Source organism: Centroberyx affinis, unplaced genomic scaffold, assembly GCF_046629955.1.
Source record: "Centroberyx affinis isolate AG114_WGS23_722 - 3 ecotype Tasmania unplaced genomic scaffold, CSIRO-AGI_Caff_v1 ptg009231l_1, whole genome shotgun sequence".
NCBI lineage: Eukaryota > Metazoa > Chordata > Actinopteri > Beryciformes > Berycidae > Centroberyx > Centroberyx affinis.
The window spans coordinates 826-15,701 of record NW_027284460.1 but is presented as its reverse complement, the minus strand read 5'-3'; the positions used below and the strand labels follow the sequence as shown (position 1 = coordinate 15,701).

At 38.8% G+C, this 14,876-nt stretch overlaps 1 protein-coding gene across 1 annotated transcript; it reads left to right on the top strand.

The window, feature by feature from the left end:
• Positions 1 to 54: 54 nt before the first annotated feature.
• On the top strand, positions 55 to 14,606 carry wdr17 (WD repeat domain 17; the record flags this gene model as incomplete). Its single annotated transcript, XM_071514564.1, is given in 16 exon segments — positions 55 to 223; positions 1,252 to 1,343; positions 2,254 to 2,342; positions 2,489 to 2,575; positions 3,562 to 3,726; positions 4,068 to 4,183; positions 5,087 to 5,173; positions 6,943 to 7,092; positions 7,185 to 7,315; positions 8,230 to 8,331; positions 8,333 to 8,356; positions 9,436 to 9,591; positions 12,515 to 12,579; positions 13,521 to 13,653; positions 13,890 to 13,978; positions 14,507 to 14,606. Coding segments are annotated over 16 exon segments (1,755 nt in total), but the record flags the coding sequence as incomplete, so codon positions are not given.
• Between the last annotated feature and the right edge of the window lie 270 nt (positions 14,607 to 14,876).

The following is a 14,876-nucleotide window of genomic DNA, read 5'->3' as shown; positions in this document are numbered from 1 at the left end:
TACAGCCTACAGTAACAACCTTAACATATCTCTCTGTTTCTATTTTGTATTCAGGGTCATGTAGAGACCATCTTTGACTGTAAGTTTAAACCAGATGATCCCAACCTGCTGGCCACAGCTAGTTTTGACGGGACCATCAAAGTCTGGGATACGAACACATTAACGGCCGTCTACACCTCCCCAGGCAATGAAGGAGTGGTCTACTCCCTCTCTTGGGCTCCTGGTGGGATATACACCAAACATGCTAAATGCAATCATGGGAGTCACAAACGATGACGCTTTTGTGGTGGGGAAATGTATTTCACTCACTTTTCGCACACAAAACTTTGTGAGACCAGGCTGCCAATATTAGTCTCTCATAAATATATCAGTATCAGACTTTTATGTAAGAATCCACCCGTCCCTTGTAACTGAGACTGTAGATTCCCCCTATTTGAATCTGAATTCAATTCTAGTGTCACACAGGAAGTGATGTATTGCAGATTAGTAGTGAAATCCAAAGGTGTATCCTAAACCAGTGATTCTCAACCTTTTTCATATCAAGGACCCTAATTTAGTCCACATTAGGGCCACAGACCCCCCCATTTGATGAGATTTTGTCTATCTGACCCAAATCTGGGAATATTTTTTATTGTTAGATATGATTTTGTCCAGAATTCCATGACTATCTGTATTGTAGGTAGAGAGATAACAGAGAAACTATGATCAAAACAGTTATTCTTCTACATTTTCTAATTGTGTTAACTTCTTGTAAATGAAATCTGGTTTAACAATTCATCAATTTGCTGGGGCCCCCCCGGAACCCCCTCAAGGACCCCTGGTGGTCTCCGGACCCCATGTTGAGAACCTAAACAACAGCAAGCAAGTGCTCTGTCCAGAGAAAGCTGGACTCAACAATGAAGGCTCAACATTTACAAATGTTTTGCTGTGTCTGTCACCCTCTAGTGGTCAGAAAATATCGCTTATTGCAGCTTTAAAGATAGACATTTATACAAGTATTGAAGAAAAAAGTTCTAAATCCAATGCAAGGCAACAGTAAACACACACAAACACATACAGGGAAGCACAAACTGAAATGACTAGCCCATGGTCTTGTCTGATTATGGCTAGGATGGAGCCATAACCAGTCTATTAGAAAAGACATATTCCCTATCCCAACAGCTATATTCCAATACACACACTTTGTTATCCATGGTTCATATGAAAGTTGTTAATCTCTCTGTGTACTGTGTGTGTCGGTGTGTTTTGAAGGAGACCTGAACTGCATTGCAGGGGCCACATCTCGCAATGGAGCCTTCATCTGGGACGTCAAGAAAGGAAAGATGATCACTCGCTTTAATGAGGTTACTTTCACTAGCAATACAACATGACACGGCCATGCGCTCTGTTGGATCTAATATCATTACTGTAATCAAAGCTTACAGTGGCCTTTAGTTTACATAAGTAATAGAGAAGAGTAAGCTATCTCATTCAAGCAGAGATCCAACAGAAATGTCTGGGGGGGGGGGGGGGGGGCTATTCCAATCCATGTAATCGTTGAGTCATTGGTATTGATCAACAACCTATATTATGGGGCAGTAAAAAGCTTACGTATTTTACCTTTAAATGTACCTTTTAGTGATGACAAGATGCTGTGATGGCTGATTCCTTGCATTATGCAAATGTCTTTATTTCCATATGAGTTTAATATCATAATTATTACCACAATTAATGTTTTGTTTTTTTTAGGTTAGTATAGAGAGACTGATCAGTTGGAAATAGCTTTCTCTTTTACATTACATTACATGGACAATGTCTCTCCCTCTCTCTCTCTCTCTCTGTCTCTCTCTCTCTCTCTCAATTCAATTCAATTCAATTCAATTCAATTCAAAGGGGCTTTATTGGCATTGGAAACATACATTTACAGTGCCAAAGCAAGTGTGAAATAAAAACAAAAATGTACGTACAATAAGTAAAGATCTACTAGAATAAAGAAATGTGTAAACAGAGCGGTGTAACATTGCAACATTGTAATCAAATATATAAATAAGAATAAGTAAAATTAACTTAAAAATACAAAAAGAAAAATTGTGATTTTGCTGTTAAAAAAAAAATATATATATATACAGATAAGTATAAAAGTGAAAATGTGGACATTGCAGTTGAAAAATATAAATACAAATAAGTGAGAACTGTGTAAACACTGCAACATTTTCTTTTCTCTCTCTCTCTCTCTCTCTCTCTCTCTCTCTCTCTCTCTCACTCTCTCTCTGTCTCCAGCATGGTAAGAATGGTATATTCTGTATATCGTGGAGCCATAAGGACTCTAAGAGGATTGCTACCTGTAGTGGAGATGGATTCTGGTCAGTGCCCATCTTCCCCAACACACCTCCATATTGTGGACAGTTGTTCCATTACGGAAAAAAAATACTACATTTGTCCTTCAATCAGCTTTTATGTGACATGGCTTGGGTTGCAGTCTGAGTGTTTTATATTGTTTTGACTACAGCATCATCCGGACCATCGATGGTAAAATCCTCCACAAGTACAAACATCCTGCTGCTGTATTTGGCTGTGACTGGAGCCAGAACAACAAGTAAAGCATCAATCCATGGAGCTGTCTTTCTGTCTATCTGTCTGTCTATCAATAACACTGAACTAGTTGAGGAATTCTTTAGCTTCATGAGTCTTGAATTAATTTATCTGTGGCTAAAACACCAGAACGGGCACATACCATATTTCCTCTAATAGTGGCCGGTAGTCAATTAAAAGCCAGGTCTCCAATAATGGCCGTTGCCTTGGTCGACACAAACAAATAAAGGCCGGCCCCAAATACAGGCCGGGTAAAGGAAAATACAACGGTGGATACCAGTAAACTCCTGGTGCCTGTTATATAATGTAACTGTAGTTTGTAGTAACGTACAAGTGCCACAAGATGGCGGTATGCCACAAGATGGCGGTATGCCACAAGATGGCTCGGCCGGTGGAAGTCTCTGGAGCGTGCCGTCGTCGATTACCGTAATTATCGTAATGCATTGCAGTAACAAAAAAAACGGCTACCTAACGAACCCCAACAGAAGCAGATCAGAAAACAAGGAGACTTTGTACTAAAATATGAGCAAATATACTTATCAAACAGAGGGAATTTGAAATAAAGGCCTGTCTCTAATATAAGCCTGCTTCCAATAAAGGCCTGGTACCCTCTGCAGTTGAGGTAAATAAAGGCCCGGGCCAATATTAGAGGAAATACGGTACGTTTATTAGTATCAACACATTTGTTCCCAACAGAGATCTTTGTAAGTGGCTGGAATCTCTTACTTTGACTCCAGGAATGATTGACATTGCCTTCACAATTTAGTATTCCTTATATGTATGTTAGTATTCTTTTTGTTATGAGAGTTGTTGATTAATATATATTTTAATAGATTTAACAGATTGTTGAATATGATAAATCAGACATGTACAGAATCTTTTTTCCCAAAATGTTTGGCTGTAGTCTCAGGGACTGAGAGGGAAAAGAGTCTTCCCCGGGGGGGACAATTTTTCACATATCTCCTTATCTCTCTTTCTCTCTCTTTCCAGGGATATGATAGCTACGGGCTGTGAGGATAAAAATGTTCGTGTCTACTACCTGGCCACCAGCTCAGACCAGCCTCTAAAGGTGTTCACTGGTCACCTAGCTAAAGTGTTCCACGTCCGCTGGTCTCCACTCCGAGAGGGAATACTGTGCTCTGGATCAGATGATGGGTGAGTATAGTCACAAAGAGGTAGACATATAGGTATATTTCCTTAGATTAAATGAAAATTTAATGGGGAAATGTGGGCAGGCTGATTTATAGCTTAATCCAGGAAACTTTTGCTGAACTTCTATATCTTGTTAACCAATGGGTGGGCTTCTGGTTTGTCATATGACCACATCCTCTGTTCCTGTGTGGCTCAAACTATGTGTTAGTAAAATGTTCGAGTTTCTGTTGGTGGCGTTCTTTCTTTGCCTGTTCAGCCACGGTGAAATCTCATATTATCTCTTTGTTGATGTTGTCTTTTATCACGCTCTTATGTCTCTTATGTCTTTCTCTGTTTCTGTTCAGCACTGTTCGTATATGGGACTATACCCAGGATGCATGTATCAATGTGTTGAGTGGTCATACCGCTCCAGTCAGAGGCTTGATGTGGAACACAGAGGTTCCTTACCTCCTCACCTCAGGTACTGCTACTAAACCTATACATTTAAAGCATAAAACAGGTCATTTTCAACATTTTTTTTCAAGCTAGTTACAACTTGCCTGGGAGCACGACTCTCCAGTAGAGTTCTTATGGGCCAACAGACACTCAAAAAAATCAACCCCAAAAGCACCAAGAGCACGTCTTTATCAGCATATTGACATTTACTCACTCTGTAATGAGACATGTATATATTTGATTTTTCATATATATATGATTCACTTTATCCATGACCTGACAACTTTAACTTTTTAATTTGCACTACTATACAAAGCGGTGCATGTAGACAGGCAACCGCAGCCGGCTGGCAAAAGAAGTGCTAAAGCAATGGCTGGAATTAATAATGTGAATGTGAATGAATGTGAATTAATAATTAAGTAATGTGTCTGGTAATCATTTACTAATGGTGTTCATGTTAACTAAGGTATTCATTTATACATTATTTAATAGTCATCTTTATAAACTATTAAATAATGTATAAATTAATACCTTAGTTAACATTAACACTATTAGTAAATTACACATTAGTTAACTGTTAATAACTTTTATTATTATTAATAATAATAATAATAATAATAATAATAACTGATAATGCTTATTAAGCATTAACTAACCCTTAACTTAATGTACCCTAAAGTGTTACCACATAATTTGTAAAATCCATTTTAACACCAGAAAAAAATTGGGCATGTTGTGAAGACACAAGTGCCATTTTTTTTCTATTGTAGATTTATGAGACTGGTCTATTATATGGGATCCAGTGTTGTAATGAAATGTATTATACTATGTTTCATTGAATTGTAATATCTTGTATGGTGCTGAATTTTATCTCTGTACTATTAGTGTTGTAATGCACGTAATTGTATGATATTGTAATGTATTGTAGGTTCTTGGGATTATACGATCAGAGTGTGGGATACAAGGGATGGAACATGTCTAGACACAGTCTACGACCATGGAGCTGACGTCTATGGTAAGACTGTAATATAGGAAGAGCAATTCTCCTGTGACTGGCCTGTGTTTGTATTTAGTAACACCAGTAGTAACTTTCATTATGGGCTCATAAGTTGCCATAGTCATTTAGTCATAAATGTCTAAATCAGTGGTTCTCAACGTAGGGTCTGGGGACCACCAGGGGTCCTTGGGGGGGTCCCCAGCAAACTGATGAATTGTTAAACTTCACCATTATTTCATTTACAAGAAGACAGTTAGAGAATGTAGAAGAATGACTGTTTTGATCATAGTTTCACTGTTATCTCTCTACCTGCAATACAGATAGTTATGGAATTCTGGACAAAATCATATCTAACAAAAAAACAATTCTCAGATTTGGGTCTGACACAAAAAATCTTGTCAAATGGGGGTCCGTGGCCCTAATGTGGACTAAATTAGGGGTCCTTGATATGAAAAAGGTTGAGAATCACTGGTCTAAATGAATGATGTTGCATAATGATGCATTCTAGCTGCTTTCCTGGTGTACCGGGTGCATTGGAGATGCTGTCCTCTTCAGCTACCTCTTCACCACTGGTCGCACACATTGTCTGACACCTCAAGTCACTTCAGTTTCACACACTGTGAAATTTCTCTGTATCGTCTCACACTCAACTCGGCCATTTTCTCACACAAAGAAAATGGAAGGACAAGCACATTTACATGGCTAACTGTGGGAATTAATGGTGTGGGACATGAGGCTTGTTCACGTGTAGAATTGCATGTATATTTTGATAATAATAAATATTATATGAATAAAGATATTACATTAAGGATATGATTGAAAATACTTTATTGAATAAATCAAGGATATCTTTTTTATCAAGAACAATAATAATAATAATAATAATATTTTTTTAGTTTAGTTTTAGTTTAGTTTAGTTTTTCCCGGTCAAATATACACAATAACAACAAATACAGTTATGAAAGTGGTTTAAATAATACTAAATCATTACATCAAAAATAAAACAAAATCAAAAATGATATTGTCTGACCGGAATAAAAAGGTGTACTTAACAAAGCATTATCCTTGCTCTACCCAAAATAGCTGTGAAACAAAACAAACAAACAAACAAACAAAAAATTAATAAAGAAACACAACAGCATAAAACAGAAACAGATAAACAAAACCACATTTCATAATTGTCATTCATTTCTCAGTGTTGGTCACAGCTTTTGTATCTTTCAAATGCAATGTTTTTGAACATTTTCCTAAGCTTACACACATTACTACATTCTTTTAGTTCATTATTACAACTATTCCATAATTTGACCCCTTTAACGGTCACACATCTATTTTTCACATTTGTCCTTACCCTCTTTTTTTCCCAAACATATCATTTCCCCTGAATGGATACCTGCTCTCATTGAAAACAACCCTTGGATACAGCCAGGAAGTGCTCTGTCTTTTGCTCTAAACATTATTTGTCGAGTTTTAAAGTCTACTAGGTCCATACATTTTAATAATTTAACAAGCAAATAGTAAACATGTTGTCCCCCACCAGTGATGTAGTTCCACCCTTGGGTCAGTCCCATTCATTGTCAATGCCGCCCCCTAGCGGCACAAAGTCAACATTACAGTGTGACTAACAAACAAACTAACTACGGAGACCGATCCATAGTCCCCCCCTTTGGTGGGGGACAATAATTATAATGTGCTCCTCCATCTCCCTGTAGGGAAATCATCCCCCTAATTGCTGCCCTATTATCATTATTTCATCTATTTACCCAACTCTCTCTCTGTGTCTCAAGGTTTGACATGTCATCCGAGCCGTCCATTCACCATGGCCAGCTGTAGTAGAGACAGTACGGTTCGACTGTGGTCTCTCACACCTCTCATCTCTCCACTGCTGCTCAACATCCTTACTGACCAGCCGTGGGACAAGGTCATAGGAAACACTGGTAAGGACATTCTATTCTATTCTGTTCTATTCTATTCTATTCTATTCTATCCCTGAGCCTTATTTAACCAGGCAGGTTGTGTCTCTCTCCAGACAGAGCCATGGTTCCTGGCTCACCCCCCCTGCTCTGTGGTAAAGTGTCCAGAGACATCAAACAGGAGCTGGACAAACTGAGTTCAGACATCAGGGTCAAGAAGCTACGCTGGTTCTCTGAGTGCTTTTCGGTAACTACATTTTGAATACTCTTTTATCATTAGTGGTGTTATGATATAGGATGATATGCTAAAGCTCAGTGTTTGGTTCAATATATGACACTGAATGCAGTTTGATACGGTCCTGGTACCTTATCTATAGAGAGACTTATTGTAGATTTCTCATGGAGTCTTTTGAAAAGCCCCCATGGAATCACTTGCAGTCATAGTGAGCAAGCCAAGCTAAGCTAAAGCTCATCATCATCTCTCCTTGAGGATATACATTCTAAACAGCACAAATGGAATTGGAATTAGTCTTGAAATTTGTGTTACCTGACTCTTATTGAAGAGTTTATTATGAGCCATTTTCGCTGCCCATGATGCATTTCGTGTCTTTTTCCCACGGTGCAGCCGAGGGCATCACAAGGCAAATTCAGGTCAGGCAGTCAGTCAGTCAGTCAGTCAGGCAGTCAGTCAGTCAGTCAGTCAGGCAGTCAGTCAGTCAGGCAGTCAGTCAGGTAACGCTTAGTGAGATGATGTGCTTCATCAGATGGCCTCTATTGTGGTATAAATATCCAAATAACCTTTTATAAACTGCAGCACCTACTAGAACTGATTGAATGGGTGTAGGAGAGAACCTGGGTCTTTTGATACATTGTTATATGTTTATCAATTACTTTTTAATTTCCTATTCACCTTGAAAACACTCAAGTAACGACATGGTGTCATAGTCGTATTTTCCATAGAAAATACTGATCATAAAAAAAGGCAAATGACCAAGAAATAATCTTTAAAAAAAAAGAACATAACATAGAAAAAAGCATTAAATGGTGTTTGATTTAATTTTTTGAATTTGAATTAATGGAGTGTGTGTGTGTGTGTGTGTGTGTGTGTGTGTGTGTGTGTGTGTGCGTGCGTGCGTGCGTCTGCGTTTTATACTCCACCAGCCTCCAGGAGGCAGTAGTAACATGTGGGACTTGGTGTCGGTCATCAACGGACAGGACGACTCCCTACTGCCACCCAGCTATAGCAAGGGAGTCATGCACATGAAAACACCTGCTGAGATTCAAAACAGTAAGTCAGTCTGATTCCCTGAGTCACTGTTAGAAAAGTAAGGGCATCATATGTGAAGAAGCTCTGCTGCTCTTCTACCCTCAACTGGGATCCCAGCTGAGCCATTCACATTTCCAGCATAGGAATGACCGTCTATGCCAGAGGTTCTAACCCTAACCCAGGGGAACTACAGGGGGGGGGGGGGGAGTTTCTGCCACTTTTTACAAAGTGGAGACACATCAGTCATTGTTTGATATGTAGGATTTGTTTTTTTCTTGCACACTAATTCAGTTTGAGAGAACCTGCTGTTAAAAGTGGGGAAATCTAAGTTGTTGCACTGTTCCTAAGTTCAATTTAAAAATTTGAAGTTCATTTTACTTCAAATGTGAAAATATATTCAAGGATGTTTACAAGAAATATGTCAGAAAGCACTGACTGAAAGCAATCTATACTATCCACTCTTTTTGGAAGTTGATTTTATTTATTCTTTTCAGTAAAACAATAAACTGAACAGTAAACCGAAGTGAAGTGATATGTATATGATAATTATTTTAGACAGAAAAACAGTCTGGGAACCACTGCTCTATGCCTATGTGACTTATCAATAGCCTTCTTGGAACATAGGAAAAAGCTAAAGGGACCCTAAAAGGTCATATTTACAGGAATGACACCTCCGTAACTGTCCTCAGACGACCAAGCCTTTCAGTACTTATTTGTTCAAAACCGCAGTTTGGTGAAAGTTTGTCTTTTCTTGCGGAGTGTCTTCACAGCTCCCTGGTGGCCGATTGGAATGCGGCCGCAGAGTCAAACCCTCAACAACTAGGATGATTAGCCAATGACAAGTCAATGACAAGAGCCTATGGTCAGACCCACCTAGCATTTTAGCCACCCCCCTCCCATTATAATGTTGGAGCGATAAATTAAAATAGAAGCAAAGGAAAATACTTAATATGAGAATCACAAAAAAATAGGTAAATAGGACCACAGAAGTAGCTCGTAGAAGAGCTCTCAGTTTAGAGCAGTTATCTCATTGGCTATCTTCATAGACTACATGAATACTAATTACCTGTTGTTTTGTATTTTCTTCTATTCTATTCTAGTCTGAGGCCCAGGAGCTTACTATAGTCAAGATGTCTAAATTTGGAGGAGGTATTGGAGCTCCCAGTAAAGAGGAGAGGCTGAAAGAGGCAGCAGATATCCATCTGAGACTGGGACAGATCCAACGATACTGTGAATTAATGGTGGAGCTGGGACAGGTAGGGTGTGTGTGTGTGTGTGTGTGTGTGTGTGTTCCCCTTTCAAGAACGTGTGTGACCTAATATCTAACAGCCCAAATACAAACAAATGCAAACAAGCTTTCTTGTTTGTGCATATACGTCTAACAGCATTTCAGACAACTGGGAAACCTGTAGGGACGCGACTGGGAAGAATGGTCTTGTTAATCTGAACCTGTGTAGTATGTTGTTATTGGACTTGCTAGCCATGGATTGTCCAAAACAAACAAAAAATATGGATTGGTTACGCATTTCCAGGAACCATTCTAGGCAGGTGCTGGACCCAGAAGTAATACAATAGCTAAGAAAGAAAGTTTGCACACTGTAGCTCCCTTTTGGTGATTTATTTCAGAGCAGTGGTGGAAAGTAGCTAAGTACATTTACTCAAGTACTTAAGTACAATTTTGAGATACTTTGATGCTACTTTATACTTCCACTCCACTACATTTCAGAGGGAAATATTGTACTTTCTACTCCACTACATTTATTTGACAGCTTTAGTTACTTTTCAGATGGAGATTTGACACAATGGATAATATAACAAGCTTTTAAAATACAACACATTGTTAAAGATGAAACCAGTGGTTTCCAACCTTTTTGGCTTTTGACGTCTTACAAAAAGCAGTGTGTAGTCGGGGTCACATTTCAGATGTCTATGAGTTGTTAACAGCTCCACCAAACAGTGATTTTTCCCTCTAAACCTCACATGGTTTCATTTCAATAAATGTTCAAATGATCCAATATTTCAGCAAAAATCTAAGATTAGAGAAAAAGGTCCAAAAACTGAAAACAGGTTTGTGTATCAGAACTAACTTTGTTTATTCTTCTTTCCTCTCCCATTAATCATCTCACAACCCCTCAGATTTATGTGGTGACCCTTTGGAGGGGCCCAATCCCTAGGTTGGGAACCACTGGACTAAACTAGCTACTAACTGTATATAAAATAGTTCAAACTAGCTCCACCTCCAGCAACTACAACAGTAACATGCTGCTACTTAATTCTTCTTGATTTTTCATGCAGGACTTTTACTTCTAATGGAGTATTTTTACATTGCTATATTGGTACTTGTACTTAAGTAAAGGATCAGAGGACTTCTTCCACCACTGTTCCAGAGTCAGGTCTGAAGAAGAGCAGTGGTGCTTGAAACGTCACTTTATGCTGCTATACAATAACGCAATAAAAGGGAGCTACAGTGTATACTTTCTTTCTTAGCTAATGTCCATAACAAACATAATGTTTGAACATGAAGAAGATTATAAGTGTACATATTACCACCGCTCATTGGGGCAAAGGCCGATGATCGATTTTGAACTTGTTTGAGACCTGAGGCCAAATGTTCTGGACACTCGGGTGATGGATCACCATCTGGTGGTGAGTTGGATCAGATGGCAGGGGAGGCTGCCAGACAGACCTGCTAAACCCAAAGAGATTCTGGCAAACCATTCAGTGTTCTTAGCTTTAGCTATATTCAATGATAGTAATAATATTTATCATAGTTACTATTATTATTATTATTAAGAAGAAGAAAAGGTGACACTTTACAATAAGGGTCACTAAGTTAAGCGTTAGTTAATGCTTATTAAGCATTGACTAACCCTTAATTAACAGTTAACTAATGTGTCTGGTAATCATTTACTAATGGTGTTCATGTTGACTAAGGTATTAATTTATACATTATTTAATAGTCATCCTTATAAACTATTAAATAATGTATAAATTAATACCTTAGTTAACATGAACACCATTCATAAATTACATATAAGTTAACTGTTAATTAAGCCTTTTTAAGCATTAACTAACCCTTAACTTAGTCTACACTTATTGTAGTGTTACCAAAGAAAATTAAAACATTAACACAAATATTGCCGCAAGTGGCGTTTTAGGGGTCAAAGCACACTTTGAAAAGACAGACAGGTAGACAAAACATTACAGAAGGTAGACATGGTGGGCAGACAGACACACAGACAAGTTTTGTCAAGACTGGACACACAATCGATTAGTTATGGCTAATTTTGTGTTAGCCCGTGACTTTTGTCAAGGTTATCATTTAACAACTATGCACCCATATTGTTCATTGCACATTGTTTAAGTTATTCACAATGGCCAAACTTTCTATTCGAAAATGACCCTTTTCTTGGCAGTGTATGACTTCAGAAAAGACAAGCCTGGATTTGAACCCACAATCTTCTGGTTTTGTTGAGGAGAAAATAACTAAAGGGAGAAGTATTGTAATACTGCAGCCTATGATTGACAGCGCTAATCACTTAACCACATACAACTTTATGGTGCTCTCCATTGACAAATAGATCAATACTAAATCACATGGGGTAGACAATTACTGCTGCATTGCCCTCTAATGCTGTACATACTCTAAAGTTGAAACTGTAGAGCATGTTGCACTTCTGGCCACACCACAATCAATGATGTCAAATCAGAACTGCCACATGCTTTACAGTTTTAACCCATAGAGAGTTTAGAGAGTTTTCTGCACTATGCCATTTAGTGTTGATTTACTGTTTAATGAAACATCAAAATGGTCCCCTACACATTGTCCTGACAATATTGTTTTTGTTAGTTGGCTATTCATGACTTAGTGGCAGTAGGTCAAAATCCCAAAAAATACAAAAAAATTGTGACAGTCAAACCTATGTTGAAAGCCTCAGAAAGAATATTATAACTGTATTAGTGCCCTCCATTAATCAATTTAAACATGGCTTTACAGACATCATTTGTCTTTAGTTATTTGTCATTTGTCTTTTAGCAGAGAGAAAGAAAAAAAAAAAAAGAATTCCAACAAATATGATAGGGTTCCAGCACCTGCAGTGCCTGGACCCCGAATAATTTTATTGATGTTGATATAAATAGGAAAGTAATGGAGAATCAGAATGATTCTCTCTCTTTCAGTGGGACAAAGCATTATCAGTGGCTCCAGGAGTCTCCATGAAGTATTGGAAGAAACTCATGCAGAGGTAAGTCCAGTTTCATGTATCTCATTTTCAGCTTTTTCTAATAATACAATAATATAGGATACATATTTAACAAATAGCATAGACTGTCTTTAAAACACAAACACAAATTTCCATAGCTTAAGCCAATGCATGTTTTTCAGTTAAAATGGGAATTGCTAGGTTTGCTGTAACTGTTGTGATTAATGTCCCATGTTGTGTTTGTGTTTTTGCCCTCTACTGCAAATCAAATCAAATAAAGATCTGAACTGAACTGAACTGAACTGAACTAAATCACAGAGGACTTATGCTAGTATTACATGAACAGTTAATGAAAGCTATGGTTTGAATGAGGATTCATGAATGTGTCATGTTTGCCTGATATCAGACAGAATTGTCAACTCGTTCCACTCCATTTCCATCTTCAGTCTGACATTGCCTCCACTCTAACCGATTTCCATGGGGGAGGGGGATTTGATTTTCCCTAACCAATCACTAGAGACCGACGTATCCGCCTGAATCTAACATCATTTTAAGTCGACACTGAAGCGGTCGCCATTGTTGTTATTACTCCTCCTTGGTTCTTGACAACGGCGTTAGTCCCGCCCGTGGCACTGATTGGCTAATCGTTAGTCCCCCCCGGCGCTCATTGGACCGATCATTTTTCAACCGAGAAACCGCTGTTTCATGTCACGATGCCAGACCAGAATCGGTCAACTAGGTGGAGTGGGCGGATTCAAAGGTCTGGACCCAGGCAAGTGTCATGTAGCTGTTATAAAACTGTTCTTCGGTTAAGTATGTGTTATATCGGAGTTCATGTAAAGTGTTCTTTAACTGTTTCTGTTGAATTATAACTTGCTTATGTCCCAGGAGAGCCGACCAGCTGATGTGGAGCCATATTGCCTGTTAGTTCAGCGGGTTCAGCAAAGTGTTCCAAGTCCCTAACTCTTGTCCTGGTTCCCCAGGAGAGCTGAACAACTGATGGCTGAGGATAATGATGATGCTATCCCCTACTGCATTGCCACAGGAGACGTCAAAAAACTAGTGACTTTCTTCACTGGCAGAGGACAACTTAACGAAGCATTGCTAGTAGCACAGGTATAGAGAGGGAGGGAAGGATTGATTACATTGATGGAGTGATGAGATGCCCAGTAATAGTGTTTTTCTGCATTGTTGCTGGGAGGAAGTCTTTAAGAGGGAATACTGATGATAAAAATAATAATATGATGATGTCTATGGTGATAATGATGATGGTAAATGATGATTGCAAAGATTATGTTGTCGATGTTGATTTTGTTGAAGATGATCAATATATTGTTGTTGCTTATTCCTAGGGAGCGTGTGAAGGGAACATCCATGCACCTCAGAGCTCCACCATCAACCACACAACCAATGATGTGGATAACAGACCACAATACCAGGGGTAAGTAAACACACACACACACACACATGCAAAATTCTGGTAAAGTGTTAGAATAAGTAGATTAAGAATATTGACATGGTTTTTCTTTTCAAGGGTTTACCATTGAAGTTACTCAAGTTGAACTGGACTTGAAACTAGGGTTCTACCAATATGGGTTTTGCTGTATTGGTATTGGTATACAATATTTTTGCTGATATTCAATATCTTAAAATTTAAGCATTTTTACGCCAAAAAAGGCCAAGTATTCAGTGTTACGGTCAGGGTGGGAAAGCCTCTGAAACAGCATGTAGGCAGCATTTACATTTCATTGCAGGTTTTACAGACGCATTCACATTCTCATTCACAGACTGAGGTCAGGTAGGAACCTCCATCATATCAGAGGTGGACCACACTGACTGGCCAATGTGCGGTTTTTAACAAGAGGCCAATATCAGCCCCATATATCAGTCTGACCCTAGCTGAAACAGTCCAGATGCTGAGGCCTGTGTGAACACAGTCCCAGGCTGACTTAGCTCTGTTTCTGTCCAGTCTCCTCCACAGGGTATGTGAGGAACTGGCTGAGTGGTACTTCCAAGACGGCTGCTCTGTCCTGGCAGCATGCTGCCACCTAGCTATAGACAACATTAAGGTACACATCTGAGTGTGTGTGTGTGTGTGTGTGCGCGTGCCTGCATGTATGAGTATGAATGTGGTTTGCATTTGTTTGCGCGTTGTGCAGAAATTGTAGTTTTAAAAAAAATATGCTTGTCAGCTAGAACCCCCTATGTAACCGTTCAAACATTTAAACACTGACTGTTGTACTGCTCCAGCCCTGCTGTGCCTTACACTACCAGCACATACCTGGCCAACACTCCACCCCTTACTGTTGGTTGCTTATATTGTTGGTGATCTAGTAAAA